This window comes from Chanodichthys erythropterus, chromosome 1 (assembly GCF_024489055.1).
Source record: "Chanodichthys erythropterus isolate Z2021 chromosome 1, ASM2448905v1, whole genome shotgun sequence".
Taxonomy (NCBI): domain Eukaryota; kingdom Metazoa; phylum Chordata; class Actinopteri; order Cypriniformes; family Xenocyprididae; genus Chanodichthys; species Chanodichthys erythropterus.
Genome location: NC_090221.1, coordinates 33,878,775 through 33,901,462, shown reverse-complemented (window position 1 = coordinate 33,901,462; position 22,688 = coordinate 33,878,775). Strand labels below are relative to the sequence as shown.

Sequence of the window (22,688 nt, the reverse complement as noted above, 5' to 3'; positions counted from 1 at the left end):
GTAAATGATGCCAGAAGTTTTTTTCCTTGAAAAATAACTGTTTCTGACTGTGTCTTGATCTTCTGACATGTTAATGATTGTTGTAAATAAGAAGCATTTTATTGCCCAGAGAAAAGTGAAACACACAACAGGCAGAAAACCAACAGTATTTATTTTCATTTAATATTTTAACAGCTTTTTCACACATAGAAATACTCTTTGACAAGTTGAAGTATTTATTGAGTGCATTTTGATCTGATATGACTCAGAATCAGACTCAAATATAAGTTTGTGTTTGACTTGATCACTCGAGCAGCAGCTGAATCCACTGACACCGAGTGACCTCACGGTCGCTCTCAATAAACTGAATTTCACTGATAAAAGCAAGATCATGTGACATTTGCGTGCTTTATTAGTAGCTTTCAGTAGCAAAACAAAAATATACAGTTCTGTAGATATCCATGGTGCAGAATTCATTAATGAGAGCATCATGGGAACTATTAATATACATAAAGATATGCATTTAGATAATTTACATATAGATAAGCGCTCAGAAAGACCTCATTATGATTGTGAAATCTCATATTCAACTTAAAACAATAAAAAAATTGTTGCATAAGAATAAAGGTAAAAAAAGGATAAAATATAAACATACATATGGCAGTTTGTGCTTTGAGGAAAAAAAAAAATCACATTTTTTAAGCAACCTAAAGTTACTCTGGCAGTGTGTGTCTGATGCTACGATTTGCTTTGAGAACCATTTCAAATGATTAAGAATCTACAGAACAAAATTTTTGAGTTTGATGAAAGTAGTAAGTTTGAAAACAAAGTTTGGCATTTAGCTTTAAACATTTCCGACATATAAATGCATTTCTTTCGAGTTTACACTGCAAATAATAATAATAAAAAAGATTTTTGCCTTGTTTTCCCATTACAAATATCTCATTCTTAAGTAATTTTGCTTCTCAAGTAAATGGATCTTGATTTATGATATTAAGTTTAAGCTTTCTGAAAAAATGTCAATATCAAAATGAAGTGAGTTTATGCTAAAAAAAAAAAAAAAAAAAAATGTCATTGTGGTCAGAAAAATAAACTCAATTCAAAGGGAAAAGATGATTTTTTTCTGATCTAATTGACATTTTGGCAACACTTTACAATAAAGTATCATTTGTTAACATTAGTTAATGCATTACTAACAATCAGCAATATATTTGACAGCATGTACTAACCTTTACTAAATGTTAGTTAATAAAAATGTTCATGTTAGTTCACAGCTAATGCAACTATTGATCTTAAAAATGTAGTAGTAAATGTTGAGATTAAAACTGTAGAATGTTAACAAATGAAACCTTATTGTAAAGTGTTATTTTTTAAGTGATATTTTTTTAGCAAAAGCTCACTAATTTTTGAATTTTTGATCTTCAGTAAACAATAAGTAATTTTTCTTCACAAATAAATGTATCTTGATTTAAGAATGTTTTGAAATTGGTATTTGAGAACAAGTCAAAAATACTGAAGAAGAACATCTTTCAGTGTAAATTTCCATATTAAAAAGAAATGAAACTTGTCTACCTTTCATTTTACGTTACAGGAAAAAGCAAATGGTTTTTCTTCCTAAAATGGTTTCATTGTTTTCCTCGCTATTTCTAAAGCTTTTTAAGGTTGTGGGTTAATGAGAATGCGTATAACCTTTGACCCACAGCTATCTTCAGAAATAAGGCAACGATCGGTCCACATTATTGCACCAACAATATGTCAATATTTCACCTGCTGGAGACGTGAATCTGTCCTCCGAACCTGCGCTGACCTCGCGCTATCACTCCAAAGCACCGTAATCTCCACGGAAAGCAATAAAATACTGTGTTTTCCTTCAAGGATTGAGTAAGAACTAGAGCAGGAGACAAACTGACAGCTCACAGAGCAGATGAATCATTTCATATCTGACCTTTGACCTCCACCGATCCTGCATGAAACGCAAACCCGAGCTGACATCCCGATTAGGAGAGTTAGTGTGATGCATATCCACATCATGTTTGTTTGTTTGTGAGTTTTTCAATGATTGCAAAAGTACAAAGTGGAAGTGAAACACACGGCGTTTGCAAATACAATATTTCTCTTGATAAAATGCTGAACACGCTGCTTTTTAACCTCGACAACCGAGAAGTTCAAGTAACAAAAAAAGACACGTTTACCAAAAAGGCATGTCGCACGACAAGCAAATCCGAGGTGTGGAGTTTTTCCACTCTTGCTCTTCGCAGAGAAGTGAAACCAGTTCATGTTCAAACAACACGCTTAATCTTAGAAGACAAACTCCAGAGCGTTTACAAGATCGTTCAAGCAGAGCAACAAAATCAGTGCCTGTAAATCACACCGAGACTGTGTTTGATGACTATGGAAGCCTGTTTTTACCATGGAACAAAATAAAATTAAAAAGGTAACAGCGACTAATCGAACAATTCAGACTTTTTTTCTCATAAACTTGGAATTACGAGAGAAAAAGTCAGAATTGTGTGATCTAAACTCGCAATTGCAAGAAAAACAAAGTCATCATTGTGAGATATAAACTTGCGGTTGTGATAAAAAAGGTGCAGTTTCTTTTTTATCTTGTGGCGGAAACAAGCTTCCACAGATAGCATGAATGTAGACGCTTCAGATCTCTGTTGACGTGTGTGTCTGCTACTGTTATTGACGTACAGAAAGAAGATCTGGCAGTTAGTTATGCCGAACTCAGCAGAACTGGTAGTTGTTGGCTTTCATGAGAGGCTGATCTTCTTCTTCCTGGTCACATGATGTCTCATTTGTCTCCTCTTCATGCTTCACAGGGTCACATGACTCTGGTTGTTCGTCACTATGCTCTTCAGACTGGAGATTTTTGTACTCTGTCTCCTGTGAAGGATTATGGAAATAATTACAGAAGTCAGTCATTTATTACTCACAAACACAGGATTGTGATGAAAATAACACTATTTTAACTGCTCCTGCCGTATAGTATGCTGTTTTTCTATATGCATGGATGGACTACATTTTTCGAAATTTGAAGTGTGTAAGATACCGTACCATGTTTTTTTCGAAGGCACGTTTATAAAAGCTACTTAAATGTCCTAATTGAACTAAGGCCTAATCCTGGCTCAATGTAAGCCCTGTCTGTAAAACCAGGCCATAATGTGTTCATTTCAGGTCTTACTGCAGGTTGTATGAGTTTACCTGTTCGTCAGGTGCATCTCCCAGCATCCTCTCGATCATCTGACCGATCTTGCTGAATGTTGGTCTCTCAGCGGCTTCCAGGTTCCAGCACATCTTCATGATTGTGTACCTGCACACAAGATCACGTGGTTCGTTATCACAGAACCGATTAGGAACAGGTCAGAATCAGATTTAGCACAACACCAAAAGAAAGAGAAAAGACGTTATATCTTCCAAATGGAAATTAAACCTTTATTTTTATGAGCATTATGACTTTTTTGCATTGCATTTTTGTCATTTCATTTCAGTGCATTTCATAAAGCACATTTCTTACTTGACATAAACTGTAAAGTATGAGTACCATAGAAATATGTATTATATTGCCTTTGTTTATGATTAAATCATTATAGTACACTATAAAAAAATATTTTTCAAAGTTGTAAATAATACAAAGATTATTAGAGTATGTTTCATAAGATAATACTATTTCAGTCGTTCGACTTCAAAATTTCATGTTTATTTCAGTGTTTCTTTGTAACTTTTTTTCTAATTTATAGTCATGAAAATGTACAATTACAATTTCTGATTGTTTTCTTTTGATTCAGAGTTGAACTGTGGCCTGTTGTGTATCTGTTCCAGTATCAGGTCAGTGTTGTAGTGAGTTCAGTGCAGCGTGACTAAACACTTGATTGCTGTTTTTGGGTCACATTGTTTTTGCACGTAACTCCCGCATGAACTGAAACAATAATCACACGCTCTCCTAGAAAGTTTATAGTTGTATAAGTGGTTTAAAAGTTCTGAAATTAACTTAACTGAGATGCTCAATAAAAAATAAAGTCAAAATAATGACTTAATTATGGCATAAAAAGTCAAAATTGACATACTAAGACATTTTATGTCATAATTAAGATTTACCAAAGCATGGTTTTTCTTCCTTATGTGGCAGAAATGGGCTTCAATACATTTTCCTTCTTCAAAAGCATTTAAAAACAATAAAATTAAGTAAAATTTTAAATAAAATAAGTTTATATAGGTTTTTAAATGTAATATTTATATTTTATTTTATTTCAGCTTTATTTCAATTGCCAAAAACAATTTTGAAATGGTTTTAATTAACAGTAAGAACACGTACACAGAAGTACAGTAAAGTCTCACAGTTCAGAGAGAGACGGCGTGGATAAAGATGAGGGGATGAGCATGAAATGAGTGGAAAATCAAGGCCTTGCAGTCGCATCATGTGTTTAACATGCAGAACCGAAAATCCGCGCAGGACGACAAAAACAGGAGCCAAAGCTGAGCGAGACGCAGGGTCTGAGTCAGAGCAACCCGTGGAAAATGTAGCAATTTTCATGTTTTTTATTATTCTATTTGTGTGTGTTTAGTGCTGAGTGACTATAGAAAGATTCATGTGTGTCATGATGTCAAGAGAATGAAAACTACACACACACGATCAGTCAAAGGTTTGGACACTCGACTCATCTTATTTTAATATCATTAATATCATTATAGTTTTTAATATTTACAATTTTGATTTTTTTTTTTTTTAATCTTCTGTTTACATTTGAATTTTTTTTAAAGTAATTCTGTTTAAAAAGTGTTTTTCAAGTGCTTTATTAAAAAAAATACATCTAAAATAGTTTTAATAGTAAATAGTAAAATAGTACTTTAGTGTAGTAATTTAAGTTAATGAATTTTTATATTTTATTTTATTTAATTTATATTTTATTTCAGTTAATGTTAATTTATTTCAAGAAAAGAAAATATATTTTTTATGGTTTCAGTTTTAGTTAACGATAATAACCCTGACTCAACTATTGATATTTAAAACCTTTTCATCTGAAAGCTTCTGCTTAAATGCTTGAAATTAGTTTTGGATACAAATATATATTGTGGTTATGAATGTTTATACCAAATGAAATATACACATATTCTAGTGAAACATCACCAAGTTCTCATCATCACACATATTTATGGAAGTGTATTTCTGCCACATAAAAATGAATCAAAATTATGACTATATACTAAGTTATAATTATAAGATACTAAGTTATATTTATGAGATGAAAAGTTGAAATTATGACATAAAAAGCCAACATTATAACATACTTGTTATACTTGTAGCTGAAATTATGACTTGAAAAGTTAATTATGTCACGAAAATTCAAAATTATAAAATTAAATCAGAAATCTGACTTAAAATGGTTATAATTATAACAGAAAGACAATTTTGACTTTTTAATCTGATAACTTCAACTTTTTAATGACTCATAATTTTGTCTTTTTATCTCATAATTATGACTTAGTATCTCATAATTTTGACTTATTATGTCATAATTAAGATTTACCAAAGCATGTTTTTTTATATGCTGGGAATGTGCTTCCATGCATATTCTCTCTTCAAACGTGTTTAAATCCATCCCAGAATGCACCTAATGAAGATGGTTGACATCACTACGTCATTCTCTCACTTCCATTTTTATTATATCATAGTTTAGATGATTTACCATTATTGTAAATTGTGGGAAATGGTCATATTTGTGTCTGATAGTGAACATCTCACTCACATCTCTGGAGGTGCAAAGTCAGGTCTGGACATCTGATAGCCACATTTGATCATTTTATAAAACTTTGAGTCCACAAGGACGTTGGGATACGGGCTTTTACCTGCAGAAACATGCAGAGGAGTCTTAGACATTCAGCCAGACAAGAAAAACTCAAACAGACATCAAACCAGAACCCTGTGTGCGATGAGACTAGAAATCTAAAAATGATTTTAATATTTAAATGCCTTAACTTTAATCTATTATATATTATAGAGGGCTGATGATGTTTTTTAGACTAGTTAACTATCACCACATTAACTATCAACTTGAGCCACTCACCATCAGTGTTGGGGTAAGTAACTTGAGTTACGTAATCAGATTATTTTTTCAAGTAACTAGTCAAGTAATGCATTAGGTTGTCAATTTACAACAAAATATCTAAGTTACTTTTTCAAATAAGTAAAACAAGTTACTATTTCACATGTATTGACTGACAGCTCTCCTGTCCCCATGTTGAGAGAAATAAAGTGCAGAGGTGTTGTGTCCGCTGTGTGGACATGATGGGTATTGTAGGTCTAGACTAAATGTGAACATGCATTTACTCATCTCACTTGCACAAAAACATTCAGTATTCCTCAAAATTAATAAAAACAGTCAAATGCAATCTCAGAATTAACTATATTACTATAATAAATTAACTACGTTAAATTACACAAATACTTTATGTATTTAATCTCACTTTATTAACCCCAGGTGAGAAAAAGTAACGCAAAAGTAATGTAATGGATTCCTTTTCATAAAAAAGTAACTAAGTAACTTAGTTATTTTTTTAGGGAGTAACGCAATATTGTAATGCATTACATTTAAAAGTAACTTTCTCCAACACTGCTCACCATAATCAAACACAACAGTCTTTATCTTCAACACTACATCTGTTGGTTTAGCATTTCAAACCATACAAACTTCTTTTTTATCAAAGGTTTTGAGTGTAAAGTGTGTTTGTGCATCTTTATTTACAATGAATGACGCTCCCTGTGCTATTTTATTTTTATCTAATAACAAACAACCTAAAATGATGTTAAAAATCTTGGTATGATTGTGATGTTGTGGGTCAACTGGATTCAGTGCAATTGAACATTTTAAACAGTGTTTAATAAGTGTGTAGCTCAAACAGTAGAGCATGACGCTCGCAACGCTTAGATCAAGTGTTCGATTCCCAGTGAAATTAATTATGAGCTGATAACAATATAGGCTATGAAAGCAGTTGTAAAATGTAATTGAATGAAAGCACTTGCCAAATATATACCAATATACACTTTTTTGGTTCTCTACAGCTGCCTTTAAGCATGAAATTAGTGTATCAAAGTGACCCAGGAACATCATAATCCTAACAGAAATTTGGTACCCACATTCCGCAACATATCAGAGTGTCAGAACTTTGCATGCATGTTCATGACACTAAATGAGACCAAAAAAGGTTAGGTTTAGGGTTATATCAAGAAATAAATCATAGGTTAACCATTATTTCCGACAACTCAAAAATCTATGTGGGTCAAATTGACCCGCCAAATAATAAAAAGGTTAATTGTGTGTTTCTGTCTCACCTAGTGAAAAAATCTCCCACAGCAGGATGCCGTAAGACCAGACGTCACTCTGAACTGTATAAACACATTCGAAAATACTCTCTGGAGCCATCCACTTCACTGGAAGACGGGCCTACACACACACACACACACACACACACACACACATATATATATATATATTTGTATTTGAACTGAACTGAACTTGATTTGTATGTCTATCACAGTGGAGTATTTGTGTTGTGTTTGTTCCCTCACGTTTCCTTTGACCACATAGTTGGAGTCGTTCATGATGTCTCGTGCCAGTCCGAAATCACAGATCTTGGCCACTCGACTGTTGGTGAGCAGAACGTTTCTGGCCGCCACATCTCTGTGAATGCACTGTGAAGATTTACAGTCACTCGATCAGATTAACTGAGTAACTGAAGATGACATTTTCTGCATTTATCTTTTATGAATGTAACTTCCTTGAGATCTCAAACAGATCTCATTGTTTATGAGGCTGCTAGTAGTTTTCTATTTTTATTTTAGGGACTCACATTTTTAGCCGCGAGGAAGTCGAGTCCCTGCGCCACCTGATAGGAGAATCTGAGTAAGTCGTCCATGTCGAGCGGCCACGAATCTTCTGCCTGACACTCAAAAGAAGAACCTGGAGCACAAGAGGAAGCGGTTGAATTTGAACCGTTTTTATAGTGTGAGCTTAAAGTCAATGAACATAAACATATGATATTCATCTATTAAAGATCTGTAGCTTTCTGTGATGTAAAAGTGTGTTGTGGACTCACCCAGAACAGAGTTTGTGGGTCTGGATGTGGCCGGTCTCATGTCCAGATAATTATCAGAGCAGGTGCTGGATATCCCACTGTCACTGTCATGGGTCAAATAATGAATAATGAACAAACAAAAATAATGAACAGAAAACTTATAGAACTTACAGTCTTATTTTGGTATCATTCAGATATTGAATCTATTAAAATTTATTTTATTTTTTTTGTATTTTCCATTTTCATTTCAGTTAGTTTTTAGTAATTTTGTTGTGCATTTGTAATTTTTCTTAAATATATCAAAAAAGTTTCTTTATATATCGTTATTTCAGTTTTAGTTATTTTAGTACATGAAGTTAAAGTAAATGAAAAAGTCAAATGATGCTTACTAGCTGAAATAAAATAATTTTAAGTTTTTTTGTATTATATATATATATATATATATATATATATATATATATATATATATATATATATATATATATATATATATATATATATATATATATATATATATATATATTTGTACATGTTTATTAAACAGACCTTCTGACAAACATTCGATCAGTGTCAACATTCTTATAATCCGTCGTCAGCTCTGGAAAATTTGGAATCGTCATGACGAAGTTCAGGAAGTTCTCGGCTTTGCTACGCAGGAAGTTCAGAAGATCACCATGACAACAGTACTCTGTGATCACCAGCACAGGACCTGCAAACAGGGCGGAAATAAATCAAAAATGAAAATCCATGACCAGTTTTCGATGGTTTTACATGGTTTGGAGCTGGTACAAACTGGTTTAGATACATCAGTTGGGCAACTAGGCCTGCTTTTGACATCTTGGTCACACGGATTAGAGCTCTAAAAACCAGTTTGAACTGTTTTCTTCCAGTCATACTCTTAAGAAAAGGTTCCTCAAAGAACATTTTAGTGATCAGTGCTTAAAAATATATATTTTTTTTTAGTGTGACGAATATTATATTCATCTACAGAAAATCGTTCCACTATAAGGAACCTTTTGTGCAATGGAAAGGTTCATTTGATGTTAAAGGTTCTTCTTACCGCCGTGTGTGCAGGCACCCAGTAGGTTGACGATGTTCTTGTGCTGTCCGAGGTGACTGAGGATCTTCAGCTCTGACATCAGAGCCTCCCGCTCGTCAGGATGAGCGCTGGCTGCTCCCAGCATGCAACACAACACAGTTCAATTACTCTGACTGGCTTGGTAAAACAGTTTTGTCAGTGAAACATGATTATTCATGTGAAAAAAGGGTCGGCCAAAATATGGCTTTTCTTATTGTAATGTCTTCTGACCTTTCAGCATTTTCACAGCGACACGTGTGACATTGTCCTCCTTCCCCAGGCCGTACGCCGTGGCCTCCACCACCTTCCCAAAGGCGCCTGCACCCAGAGTCTTACCTGCACACCAGACAGACCATCCTTAGAGTCAAATCCATAAAGAAACGCTGATTTTAAATAAACGGTAACACTTTATAATAAGGTCTCATCTGTTAACGTTAACTAACAGGAACTAATAATGTAAAATATATTTTTATAGCATTTATTAATCTTTTTTAATGTTAGTTAATAAAAATGATCATGTTCATGTTAGTTCACAGAGCTTTAACTAATGTAAAAATAAAAAACTTTTGATTTTAAGGCTGAGATTAACTTTTTTAACTAAGATTAATAGAAGTGTTGTTCATTCTTAATTCATGTTGCCTGTAGTTAACTAATGTTAACAAATGAAAACTTCAGTGTTACCAAATAAATAAATACAAATAAAATACATTTCTCATTTTCATGTAGTTTACTTTGATATCTTACTAAAACAAGTAAAAATAAAAATGAAATAAAAATTAATAAAAACTATAGACATACACTCAACAAAAAACAAAACAAAAATGACATGAATTTCAACTAAAATTAAAATGAACATTAAAAAAATACAACAATAAGAACTAATTCAATAAAATCTCAAAGCAAAATCATTGAAGTGCAACTGACAGGAAAATTAAATGAATGAATAAATAAATAATAATAATAATAATAATAAACATAAAAAACTCAAAACAAAGTCATTAACTTGCAACCAACAGGAAACCAATTTGCTGTCATATGGCAAAAAAAAAAAAAAAAAAGGGAAATGGCATCAGAGAGAAAACCTTTGCAGACGCTCTTAACTGTGTCAGATTATTTAACTTTTATGACCTAGCAAAGTGCATGTTAAAAGCATCAAATGAAACTTCTGATATTCATAATTCAAAAATCGGTCATACGTGAGCGTTTTGGACATCAGAGAGCCAGTACAGACCTAGCTTTAATTTGTCTCGAGGAAACTCCCATTTCTCATTGTATGGAAGCTGTGTCGGGTCTATGAAGGTGTAGTTATTTCCATTTGTGGCTTCAATGATTTTCCAGCGGATCTCAAATCTGGGTTTCTACCAACAGACAAAAGAGACACAAACTCAGTTTAGTCTGCTGTTTAAAGGGCTTTACACACATATACTGACGGGCAATTCAAAGTGTGTGAAATCATCACATTTTCAAAAGAACATGATGTTCACTGATGAGACCATGGATATGAATGAAAAGAGTCAATAGGAACAGCTTCATAATGTTTATTTTAAGCATCTACTTGAAACAAAGGACACCTCACTCAAAAATATTAAATATTAAAGACACAGAAGCTCTGTACACTGTAACAAATGTTGTAAATAAAAATACTATTTCAGTCTTTCTACTTCAGTTTCACATTTAATTCAATGTTACTTGCTGTTTCTCTGTAATTAATGGTGAATTTTTTTTTAAGTAGGTGAGATTTGAGAGATGTGATGAAGAGGTCAAATTCAGTGAAAACTGACTCAATTTCAAACTGTTCCTCACAAATCTATCATATATCTTCAGAATACTTGGAGAAAATCTATATGTTTGCCAAAGAAAAAAAAAAAAGGATTTTTTGCAAAATAGAATTTTTTGCAACATATTTTTAGCAAAAGAAATTGCAAAAAAAGAGCAAAAGAAAGAGCAAAAGAAAGAGAAAGAAAGAGAGAAAGAAAGGAAGAGCAAAAAAAGAGCAAGAAAAAGAAAAAGAATGAAAGAGATAAAAAATAGAAAAAAGGGGAAAAATAAGAGCAAGAGAAAGAAAGAGAGTGAAAAAAGTGCAAAGAAAGAAAGAAAGGAGCTAAAGAAAGAGCAAGACAGTGAAAGAAAGAAAAAGAAAGCAAAATAGAGAGAAAGAGAAAAAGTGAAAGAAAGATCGAAAGAAAGAAAGAATGAAAAAAAGAAAGAAAGTGCAAAAAGAGTAAAAAAAGTGAAAAAAGAAAGAGCAAAAGAAAGTTAAGAGCAAAAAAAAGAAAGAAAGAAAGAAAGAAAGAAAGAAAGAAAGAAAGAAAGAAAGAAAGAAAGAAAGAAAGAAAGAAAGAAAGAAAGAAAGAAAGAAAGAAAGTTTTTGCGAAAGAAAGTACGAAAGAAATTTTTAACAATGAAAACAAACGGCAGAACTAGTTTTTATCCATTCATTTTTTTGCTAAATATTTTTGCGAAGTGTGAAAAAAAGAGTGAAAGAAAGAGAAAAAGAAAGAGAGAAAGAAAGGAAGAGCAAAAAGAGTAAAAAAAGAGCAAGCAAAAGAGAGAAAGAAAAGAGCAAAAAGGAACAAAAAAGCAAAAAAAAATAAGAGCAAAAGAAAGAGTGAAAAAAGTACAAAAAGAGCGAAGAAAGAAAGAGCTAAAGAAAGAGCGAAAGAGAGTGAAAGAAAGAGCAAAAGATAGTGAAAGAGAGGAAAAAGAAAGATTGAAAGAAAGGGAGAAAGAAAAAGAAAGAGTAAAAAAGTCAAAAAGAGTGAAAAAAGAAAGAGCAAAAGAAAAAGTGAAGAGCAAAAAAGAAAGAAAGAAAGAAAGAATATTTTTGCGAAAGAAAGTGCGAAAGAAATATCTAACAATGAAAACAAATGGCAGAGCTAGTTTTTTTCCATAAAGAATCGAGTGGGAATGAGGAACGTTTTTTTTTTTCCTTCAAAATAACATTCACAAAAAGATCAAACTGAATTATTGAATTCTTGATTCTGGCTGACGGAGCAGATATTAGTGTAGATGCAGCTGTGCCAAACGCACCTGTTTGTACTTGTAGAACATGAAGACGAGCATCAGCGCCAGAACCAGCATCGCGACTCCACAGCCATACATGGTGCTGGTGAAGAGCTGATCTGAGATGACAAGACAAACACATCTCATCAACAAACCAGAACAATGTGCTTCGTTTTCACTGCAACCTTCTAAAACCCCCTTTACCAGAGACGTCCATGGAGAAGGTGTCACTGCCTTGGCCGACCAGATTGAAGGCCACGCAAACCACAGTCATTCTGCGGTTCGGTCCCACGGTCAGGACGCTTTCCACACCCACCGATCCGTACGGCTCCTTCTGGAACTCCACCGTCTGCGTCTGGATGGGCTGAAGGTCTGTGGTGTTTTCTGGGCAGCTGTATATTATATATATATTAAAATCTTTTGTTAGGTTAAAAGTGTCTAACCTTGTCAATAATAAGAAGTCTGAATGTTACAATATTTAAAATAGGGCATAAAAAAGTCAATTCCAAGTTTTCACTTCTGTAACTGAATGCATTTCTGAGTTTCTTCATTGACAATAACTAATGAGTCATCCACAATTAAATCCAAAATGTGTCACTAGAAAGGTTGATTATGATTTCATGTCGGCTTTCGGCTCATAACAGGCTGCCAGTATCAGTAGTTTCAGATGTGTATAAAGTGTCAAACACGTACGTGGTTGTGATTCCTGTGCACTGGTACCAGAGGATGCTGGGAGCTGGATATCCATAAGACCTACATGTCAGAGTTGTGACATTCTCCCATCTCACCGTCGCGACAGGTTTCTCTGTGAAACAAAATGAGCTTGAATATTTCAGATGGGAATTTTGTTGCTTCTTAGACTTGATTTTTTTATCACTCAATAAAGTTCAGCTCCACCAGCAGCATTCGCGGTCGTAATGATTATTTTGAAAATGATTTTTCTGTGTTGCGGTTGCAGTAATGCACTAACAATGGAAGTAAATGGCCCAAATATACACTGCACTGAAAATTAATATAAATATAAAATACACTACATGTCAAAAGTTTGGAATAATTATGATTTATAATAATTTACATCTCTTTTGCTCACAAAAGCTGTATTTTTGATCATTTTTTAAATCAAAAATACAGTAAAAATGGCAACATTGTGAAATATTATTACAATTTAAAATAACTGTTTTCTATATGAATATATTTTCAAATGTAATTTATTCCTGTGATCATTCTGCTTTCTAAAAAATGTGAACATCTTGTCATGAACATTTGCATGATATGTGCATGGACACAATTTTACAGAAAGAAAACACATGAAATAAATTAGTGATTAAAAGAAGTAGAAAAAATATTTACAGTTCAAATATTAACATATATTTAGTTCATATAAGTGCTTTAACTGTTCGGTAAAGTTGGTAAAGCTTAACTTGGTATTTAATGGGAAAATGGGGGAAAATATGATCTATCTATCTATCTATCTATACACACACACACACACACACACATATATATATATGTTATAAATCATCTACATATATGTTATTTATATTTGGAAAGATGTGCAGATGTGAACAGACTAACTGTACTTACTGTACATTTTAATATCAAATGTAATGGAGGCATTTTTCATGCTGCTCTTCACGTATAGTGTGTAGCGGCCGATCTCCTGGAAGTTCAGTCTCCTGAGGAACAGCAGTGCCTCGTACCTACAGATTCACGAACCCTGAGCTCAATATATCCCATCAAAACACAAACATCACTGTCGGCCTATGAATATGTGAATCTGGTGTAAAAATTCATCTTGAGAATCTTGTTTGAGAATTGGATTTGACTATATCTTGTCATTTATTTAAAGGGGACCTATTATGCCCCTTTTTAAGAGATGTAAAATAAGTCTCTGATGTCCCCAGAGTGTGTATGTGAAGTTTTAGCTCAAAATACACCAAACATTTTATTTTTTCCATTATAGGCCGGTTGTTAACACACAATGTGGACACACAACTGTGTTCAAACACCTTAAAAAATACATTTTGCATAATTGGTCCCCTTCAAGATCATTCATTTACTAAATGCGTGCTTTCTACTGACCTGTCGTTGTAGTTGTAAAACCTGTTCTCTGGGAGTGAGGCATTGTGGGATGTTGGAGTCACCCACTGGTGTGAGGTCAGAGGTGGATATGCTTCGATCAAAACACCAAGATCCACATCGTCCCCTTCACTCACCTCGATGGACAGACCGCGGTGGGTGAGTTTAGACGAGAGCTTCGGGGAGAGATGAATGTACGGCTCGCCTGTCACAGAAAAGTGGTTTAATCATTTTAAAGACATCAAACAACAACAATTCATAGTTATAGGAACGCCCATCTACAGGGCAAAACAAGGCTTTCCTCCAGTGCCAGTTATTTTCACTAGGTTTTTACTAAGTACAATCAGTAAAACAGTGATATTAAAAGATCAAATTCAGGATACACCTTATTGATGATGCAAGCAGATGAACCCAGAATATAAACGCAATGCACAGTTTCTCATTAAGTGTTTTTTCCATAGAAAACCATTATAGACAAACCACATAACCATTTAGCTCATGCACTCGCCTGTATAGTATGCATCCTCAGTAAGCTGTGTATTGAATTTGATCTTTTAATAACACAGTTAAGTACATTAAGGCACGTTAAGTGTTTTTCACATTAAGCGTTTTAGGATGTCCAGCTGTTTTTAGTGATTGAAATACTGCAGCAGGTGCTGGATGTGGATCACAAGTGCCCAAAACTTGGATTGTGTTCACATATCTTTGTTTTTTTCATTTGAGCGGTGATCTAAATATTCAAAATAAATACTGACTGTGCTGCAGTTCTATGGATGTTGTGCCCACTGAAAACTATGAATAAACGAGCACGATTCGTCTCCGGTTCTCACCCACGACCAGCAGTTGTGTGGTGGAGCTGTTCGCTCCGGCCTCATTCTGACCCGTACAGGTGATGTTCCCCGAATCAGACAGCTGAACAGCCGGTATGACCAGGACGCTCTCGATGGCCAAACGATCCCCCTGCATCTTTGATTTCTCTTCTGCTTGAGGCAGCTGGGAATGAGAATAACAACATTACTGGACACTTTACATGCTTAAAAAATTATCTTCTGCTCACAAAGGTTTTATTTATTTGATCAAAAATACAGTATTACTATTTAAAATATCTATTTTCTATTGTAATATATTTTAAAATGTAATTTAGTCCTGTTATTTCAGCATCATTACTGCAGTCGTCAGTGTCACATGATGATTCTTCAGAAATAATTGTAATTTGGTGATTTGCAGCTCAAAAAACATTTCTGATTATTATCAATGTTAAAGACAGTTGTGCCTTGTGATTTTTTAGTGGAAACCAAGATAAACCAAGATTTGTCAGGATTCTTTGATGAATAGAACGTTCAAAAGAACAGCATTTATTTGATATGGAAATCTTTTGTAATATTATAAATGTCTTTTAAATAGAACAATGTGTGAGTTCAAATTAAATAAGATGCTATTGGCTTTTTAGTCTATTGAAAGAGGCCTGATATATATCATTAAAAATATTTCATCTGGAATCAGATGTGATCAGAGTCCAGAGGTTAAAGTTCATACCTTTCTAGTGGAGTGTGTCCATGTGACGTTGTAGTCAAAGTTTGGGTTATTTGTGGTGCAAATGATCTGTAATCTCTCTCCCACCAGTTTCACATGCTCATTTCTCATCAGGAACACATACGGTGGAAAGCGTAACCCTGATTTAAAAAAATCATGTAAATGTAAATCAATGAGATATTTTTAACATTATAGCAGCCTATTTACATAAAATTATAAATATCAATTGTCAGTCTATATCTCTAATATGTCTTATTAAGATGATATTTAAATGGTTAGTTTTATGATCGAGCTCTGTAGTTTTTAAACATATAATAAAATGCAATACATGATGATTGAGATATAAAATACAAATAAACCTTCCTCAGCCAAACCCCTTTGACCTAAAATATATACTTGTATATTTGTATCATTATATATTTAATTATTTAATTTGTATTATACTGAGATTAAGTTAATATTTCAATAATTTACCAACACATTCACATGTTCACGGTTCTCTGATGTCAGTTAATGACATGCAGGTAAGCAAATAAATTATTAAAGAATTAATTTTTCAAATTATACATTTTAAATGTATTTATTCATTTTAATTTTATGATGTAATTAATTAATGAATAGCTTTTTATCAACTCCAAGTTGAGAAAACCCTGTTTTACATTATTCATTCAGAATTAAGAATAAATTGAAACATTTTGTAATTTTATGATTTCACAAACTGTATCAATTTATTCTTGTTCTTATAATCTGGAGCTTTTGCCATTTGATTTTTAAAAAAATATATCTACAAGTGGGGGAAAAAATATACTTAATTCAAAAGGAAAAGAAGATAATTTTTATCTAATAATCTCACTTAATTTTGATACATTTTTCTGTAAACAAGATTTAATATCTTATGTCTTTTTGCTTCTCAAATAAATGAATCTTGATATAAAAATGTTTAGATATTTGTATTCATTTATTTATTTATTTTTGCAGTGTAAGCACAGCGGCTTAAATAAAACTCACTTTGTATGATGTTTACTTTGAATATCTTTGACATTTTCTCAACCCCTCCAATTCTAGCACTGCAAACGTAGTCGGCGGTGAATCCCGGCTGAACGTTGCGAATCAGGACACCTTTTCTGGGGTCAAAGGTTGCATTCATGCCGTAGGGCATCGCTGAGCCATTGTCCATGCGTAACGTGAAGTCCGTGGCATCGGGATCGGTCAGAAGACACGGGATCAAAAGATCTTCACCTTCTTTCGCCACAGGTGGCCGAGTCGTACTCAGTGAAACAAAGAGAACTTTGGAATCTGTAACCAACACAGATGCGGTTTCAGATCTTCACCAGTCACCAGACCAGATCTTTAACCACTACACCACAACAACTGTCATGAAATGTTTCTGCATTGCAAAAAATGTTTGTTTTTCAGTATCTGTTTTTGTCTTGTTTTCCATTACAGATATCTAAACATCTGCCAATAGCACCAGAAGTTTATTTTTTGATATTTTTTCTGTTTATATTCGCTGATCAATGTTTATATGTGAATAAAAGCCTAAATTCAATCTGTTCATCATATAAAGCGATCGAGTCTAAAATTTGGACTAAACACTCAATTCATATGGATTAGTTTTACGTCAATGGAGGAACAGAAATCTCTCGGATTTCATCAAAAAGATCCTCATTTGTGTTCAGATGATGAACGCAAGACTTGCGGGTTTGGAACGACATGAGGGTGAGTAATTAATGACAGAATTTTCATTTTTGGGTGATCTAACCCTTTAATATCTTAAGTCGTTTTGATTGTAAATGGAATCTTGATTTAAGAATGTTTAGATATTTGTGCTGGAAAAAAGACAAAAGTGCTAATTAAGAAAAATATATATGAGAAGGAGAGATGAAATAGACAGTTCACTCACCCCTGACAAACACATGAACAGAAGACGACACGTTTGAATAATTTTCATTCATATAGATGCACTTGTATGTTCCTGTAAAATCCGCTGTGGCTCTATCCACACTGAAATTCCGGATGTTTCCAACCTCTTTGGAGATGTACTTTTTGTGTCTGGCCAGTCGGGGAATCCATGTCACCGGTCCGTCGCCCTCACAGATCAAATGTAGAAGAGAACTGGAGCTGAGAATCACATCGGTACCGGCCAGAGCGCCAGAGTTCAGTCTGATCTGAGGTTCAGACCAACCTGACAATCAAAACACAGAAAGGAAATAACAGTCAGATTTTCCTTTCTTTTTTGTAAATGGAATAGTTTAATAAACCGTAGTGTGTGTGTATATATATATATATATATATATATATATATATATATATATATATATATATATATATATATATATATATATATATATATATATATATATATATAATTTGATACATCAGATCATGCTTTATATTGCTCATATAATATGATATAGTGAGAATGGAGCTTAAACTCAAGGAGGAACTTTTTTATTCAGAGGCCCAAACTGAGCAAAAATATACATTTTTGTGCAGATTCTGATATTTAAATGGCCAAAAATAGGGCTGCACAACGATTAATCGTTTGCAAAATATAAGTCTGTGTTTATGTAATATATGTGTGTGTACTGTGTATAATAATTAGGTATATATAAATACATGCACATACATGTATATATTTTAGAAAAAAATTATATTTATATATAAAATATTTATATTTATATGTAATCTGAAATATATATAAATATGTATATTTATTTATACATGTATATATTTTTTAAATATATACATGTATGTGCATGTATTTATATATGCATAATTAATATACACAGAACACACACACATATTACGTAAACACAGACTTATATTTTGCAAAAAATTAATCACGATTAATCGTTGTGCAGCCCTAGCCAAAAATGTATGAAATTCTAAAAATTTGTACTGTAAATCAATTAGATCTTTAAAACAGTATAACAGAAGAAAATTAAATATCAGTCCTCACTCTATATCTCCAATAATATGCTTAAGATGATATTTAAATGCTTAGTTTTATGATCAAATCTCTGTAGTTTTAAAACATAAAATGTACTACAATGATTGAGAGACCAACAAATAAACCTTCCTCAATAATCATATTTGATACTCACATTTTAACATGATTTTCTAAAAAAAAATGACGTAAAAGACTCCAAAAATCCCCCCAAAACAGAAAAAAGAAAAAAAGTAAGATTTATAAATTTAGATCTACAGAAATAAAGAACTGAGACCTTTTCTCATCATATTGCAACAGTGGATGTTTTATGACTCACAATAATGACCTTTCATGTCCTCTCACCTACGCAGATTAAAACTTCAGCTATTTCAGCTTCGGTCTTACTCCCTAACACTTCCTAGCTCTTCTATCCAGATAGCAAAATTCTCTGTTTTTACTGTTATTTCTATCCCTTAGGTTTTATTTTTATTATTCTTCTTTATGTAAAGCACTTTGAATTACCATTGTGTATGAAATGTGCTATACAAATAAAAATGCCTTGCCTCCCCTATTTCCATCTGACAAATCACATCAAACGCTACAGTTGCAGACTCTCAGTTCAGATTCCCACAGCAGTCAGATATTGAACTGAATTAAATCAAAACTGAACTGAAGTAAATGACACTATTGAACAAGTATGAACTCAAATTTGATTAAAAGTCCATCAGTGATTTAGTTGTTTTCCTGTTTATTTGCGTGAAACTGCCTTGAAACAATCTGTTTTATATAAAGCACTACAGAAATAAAGGTGACTTGACTTGAATTCAGCACACAACCTGTTTGAAACACTAGAGTACTGCATGCTGCAAACTATATACTGCATACTGTTTTTATATAGTATGTGAAACTGTAATGAGTTGTATTTTGCAGAGCTCACAGATTCACCTACAGTTAAACCACAAACCTATAAGTGTAATCACACTTTCACACTAAATCTGACCACCTATATGCTATATCCCTTAATCTTACCCAATACCTAAACTTAGAAGGGACCAATTATGCCACTCTTTACAAGATGCAATTTAAGTCTCTGGTATCCCCAGAATGTGTCTGTGAAGTTTCAGCTCAGTTTATTTATTATACCATGTTGTAAATGCCAATTTTTGAGTGGAAGGAAAAACATGCTGTTTTTGTGTATGCATCTTAAGTGCAAATGAGCTGCTGCTCCAGAAGAGGGCGGAGCTTGTACAGCTCGTGCCTCGAATACTCTGCCAAAAAACTAACAAAAAAATCTGTTTTGTTTTGATTATCATCTCTATCATGGCCACAATTGTTTATTATCTGCATGCTTTTTAAAGCCATATCAGTCTAAACTTCTGATATATGGTTTTCTGAGTGCACACATCCAAAGCACGTGCACTGAAATCTGTATGTCAAACAGCGCTTCCCATGAGTATTAAACTAAGTTCTCTTTCACTTCTCTTTCACTGTTAGTGTGCTTAAACTGTCAAATATAAAGTTATTTCAAAAACACAAAGTTTTCATAAACACAGTCGGTTATGTCTGTGAACGTAAATAGCAAGTAAAGAAATCGCATGTGTATATTAGATCTGTGTATTAAAGTGACAGTAGCGTAATATACAGTACCCACTACTATATATGCTATTAATATGAATCAAACAACAAAAGAAAATCAAAAAATCACTCACTGCTCGATTAAATAACTTTAGTAGCTTTAATAAGAATACATTTCTTACTCGAATGCTATGATTTTGCATAATAGGTCCCCTTTAACAACTACCTTACTAACTATTATTAAGCAGTAATTAGGAGTTTATTGAGGCAAAAGTTGTAGTTAATAATTAGTTAATAGTGAGAAATGGACTCTAATCTAAAGTGTGACCAAATTCTCTTTCAAAATTCTCAGATTACGATATGCTTCTTTGAAACTGAAACACACAGTGTCTTTTTGCAGCAAATCTCTCTTGAAAATGCTGCTGGTCACACTGTTTAAGTCAAGGTTTATGTGAATGTGTTGATATGAGGGTTGAAGTAATGAGAAGAGAAATGAAAGCAGTGTGTGTGTGTGTGTGTCTTTAGCGAGAGAACATGATTAGAGTCAGTGATCTGCATTGCGCAATCAGCCTCAAACATCCAGATCCTCCTCTCACTTCTGCTTTCTTCACTGACGCATGGACTGGAATGCTTAAGATCTGCATGTCTCACAATAAAACGGACTCTTGCCATCATTTAACGGCACAAGCTCAATGTTTGAGTGTTTGAACATTCTTCAAAATATCTTCCTTTGTATTCAACAGAAGAATTGTCATTTTTAGGTAAACTATCCCTTTAAAAATTAAAAAAAAAATAATTTAAATTTAAAAAGGTTTCAAAAGGATGTTTTTGCAGTGATGTCATTGAAGAACCATTTTTGGTTCCCCAATGAACCTTTTGGTGAAATGATCTAAAAAGATATTTCAATTATTTAAAGAACCTTTTTCCACAATAAAGAACCTTTTGTGGAATGGAACGTTGGACGTCTTGGACGTTGAAGGTTATTCATGGAACTATCAATGCCAATAAAGAACCTTCATTTTCAAAAGTTTATGCTTAAAACAAGAACAAATATCTGCCAGCAGGGTAAGAAAAATAAATGGCAAGTCAAAGGGAAAACAAATTTATTTTTCTGATTCCACTGGCACATATTTGTTCTTAATTAATCATAAACCTCATTTCATTTTGATCAATATATATATATAGTCATTTTCAAGCAAATGTTTCTTAATTTAAGAATGTTTTTGTATATTTGTACTGAAAAAAAAAGACTGAGTAAATGCAGTGAACTCTTCAATCAAATTCTCAAAAAAACTACAGTAAACCAAAATTCATCAGCGCTGGTAACATGATACGTGAATCCAGAGAAAACAAGTCAAATCCACCTCAGATCGGATTTCATCCACAATCGCATTTGTGTGAGAAACATTGAGAAATAAGAACCAGATCAAGAACCAGTTCACAACAATTGAAAAATTCTTCATATTGCATAAAAACATTTTGGTGCCTTTTCATAGTCCTGAGATCTCGTTTCCGTCTCATTTCATCAAATTTGTCTCAGATGTTTCTACTGCAATTGCTTATAAGAAACAAACACGAGTCAACAGTAAGCGTATAAGATATATAAAATGAATGCAGAAAGGATATCAGATCAACGGATGAGAAATGTTAGAGTTCATATTATGACTTTTGAATGCAGACTGTAAATTTGAGCACTGCTTGAGACATTTTTCAGATTTCTTCTGAAACAAATGTAATATTACTGTGATGTTTGACAGGAGAAACTGTAATTAACGTTTAACAGGAGTAATTAACAGGGGAAACAGCATTTACCTTCTAAGAGAGATAGCTGAGATATTGAACAGATCTCACCTGTCATTTTTTTCTTCCCTGCCAGCTTACAGTACTGTAAATGTTGAGACTCTTACCCTGAGCTGGGCCGTACAGGATCCCGCAGAAGAACAGGACCGCAAACATCTCAGAGCGGATCCTGTTCAATAGTTTATCAGTCTTCAGTGTCTCAGAGGAAATAAGGACTGATCCTTTGGTCCTTCAACACAGACTTCTCATTTCTGTCTGACAGGATATGACAACAGCGGGAAATCAGCTGACTGAGCAATAATCCTAGAAACTGAATTAAAAATAAACATTCGTAGATAAAGTCTATTAGCGAGTTCAAAAACGATGTAAATCATTCATCAAAATCTAAATAAACCAATTATGAAAAATCAAAATCACACACTGCAAAAAATTATTCGTTTTTTTTTTAGTAAAAATATCTAAACATTTCTAAATCAAGATATATTTACTTCAGACTCAAGTCTTGCTTTCTGAAAAAAAATATATATATAAAATTAAGTACATTTTTGCTTAAAACATGAATAAAATATGTACAAATGGCATCAGAAAATGAACTGTTTACCTGAGTGTCAGTGAAGCTCCAAAGATCCAGATGAG

General features: G+C 33.1%; 1 protein-coding gene across 2 annotated transcripts; it reads right to left on the bottom strand.

The window, feature by feature from the left end:
* Window positions 1-132: 132 nt before the first annotated feature.
* Window positions 133-22,304, bottom strand: csf1ra (colony stimulating factor 1 receptor, a). 2 transcript variants are annotated; one of them, XM_067388069.1, is made up of 21 exons: window positions 22,160-22,304; window positions 17,649-17,930; window positions 16,754-17,041; window positions 15,749-15,885; window positions 15,043-15,205; window positions 14,216-14,417; window positions 13,718-13,833; window positions 12,827-12,938; window positions 12,338-12,525; window positions 12,161-12,252; window positions 10,362-10,488; window positions 9,362-9,466; window positions 9,113-9,223; window positions 8,599-8,761; window positions 8,074-8,156; window positions 7,828-7,937; window positions 7,547-7,669; window positions 7,310-7,421; window positions 5,727-5,826; window positions 3,184-3,292; window positions 133-2,865 (listed from the first exon to the last, which is right to left on the bottom strand). In XM_067388069.1, the coding sequence occupies exons 1-21, from the start codon at window positions 22,206-22,208 to the stop codon at window positions 2,707-2,709; spliced, it is 2,931 nt and encodes a 976-aa protein (XP_067244170.1). In that variant the 5' UTR covers window positions 22,209-22,304; the 3' UTR covers window positions 133-2,706. The 2 variants fall into 2 exon arrangements, with proteins under 2 accessions (XP_067244170.1, XP_067244260.1); XM_067388159.1 differs by having other exon boundaries at window positions 22,104-22,253.
* Window positions 22,305-22,688: the final 384 nt, after the last annotated feature.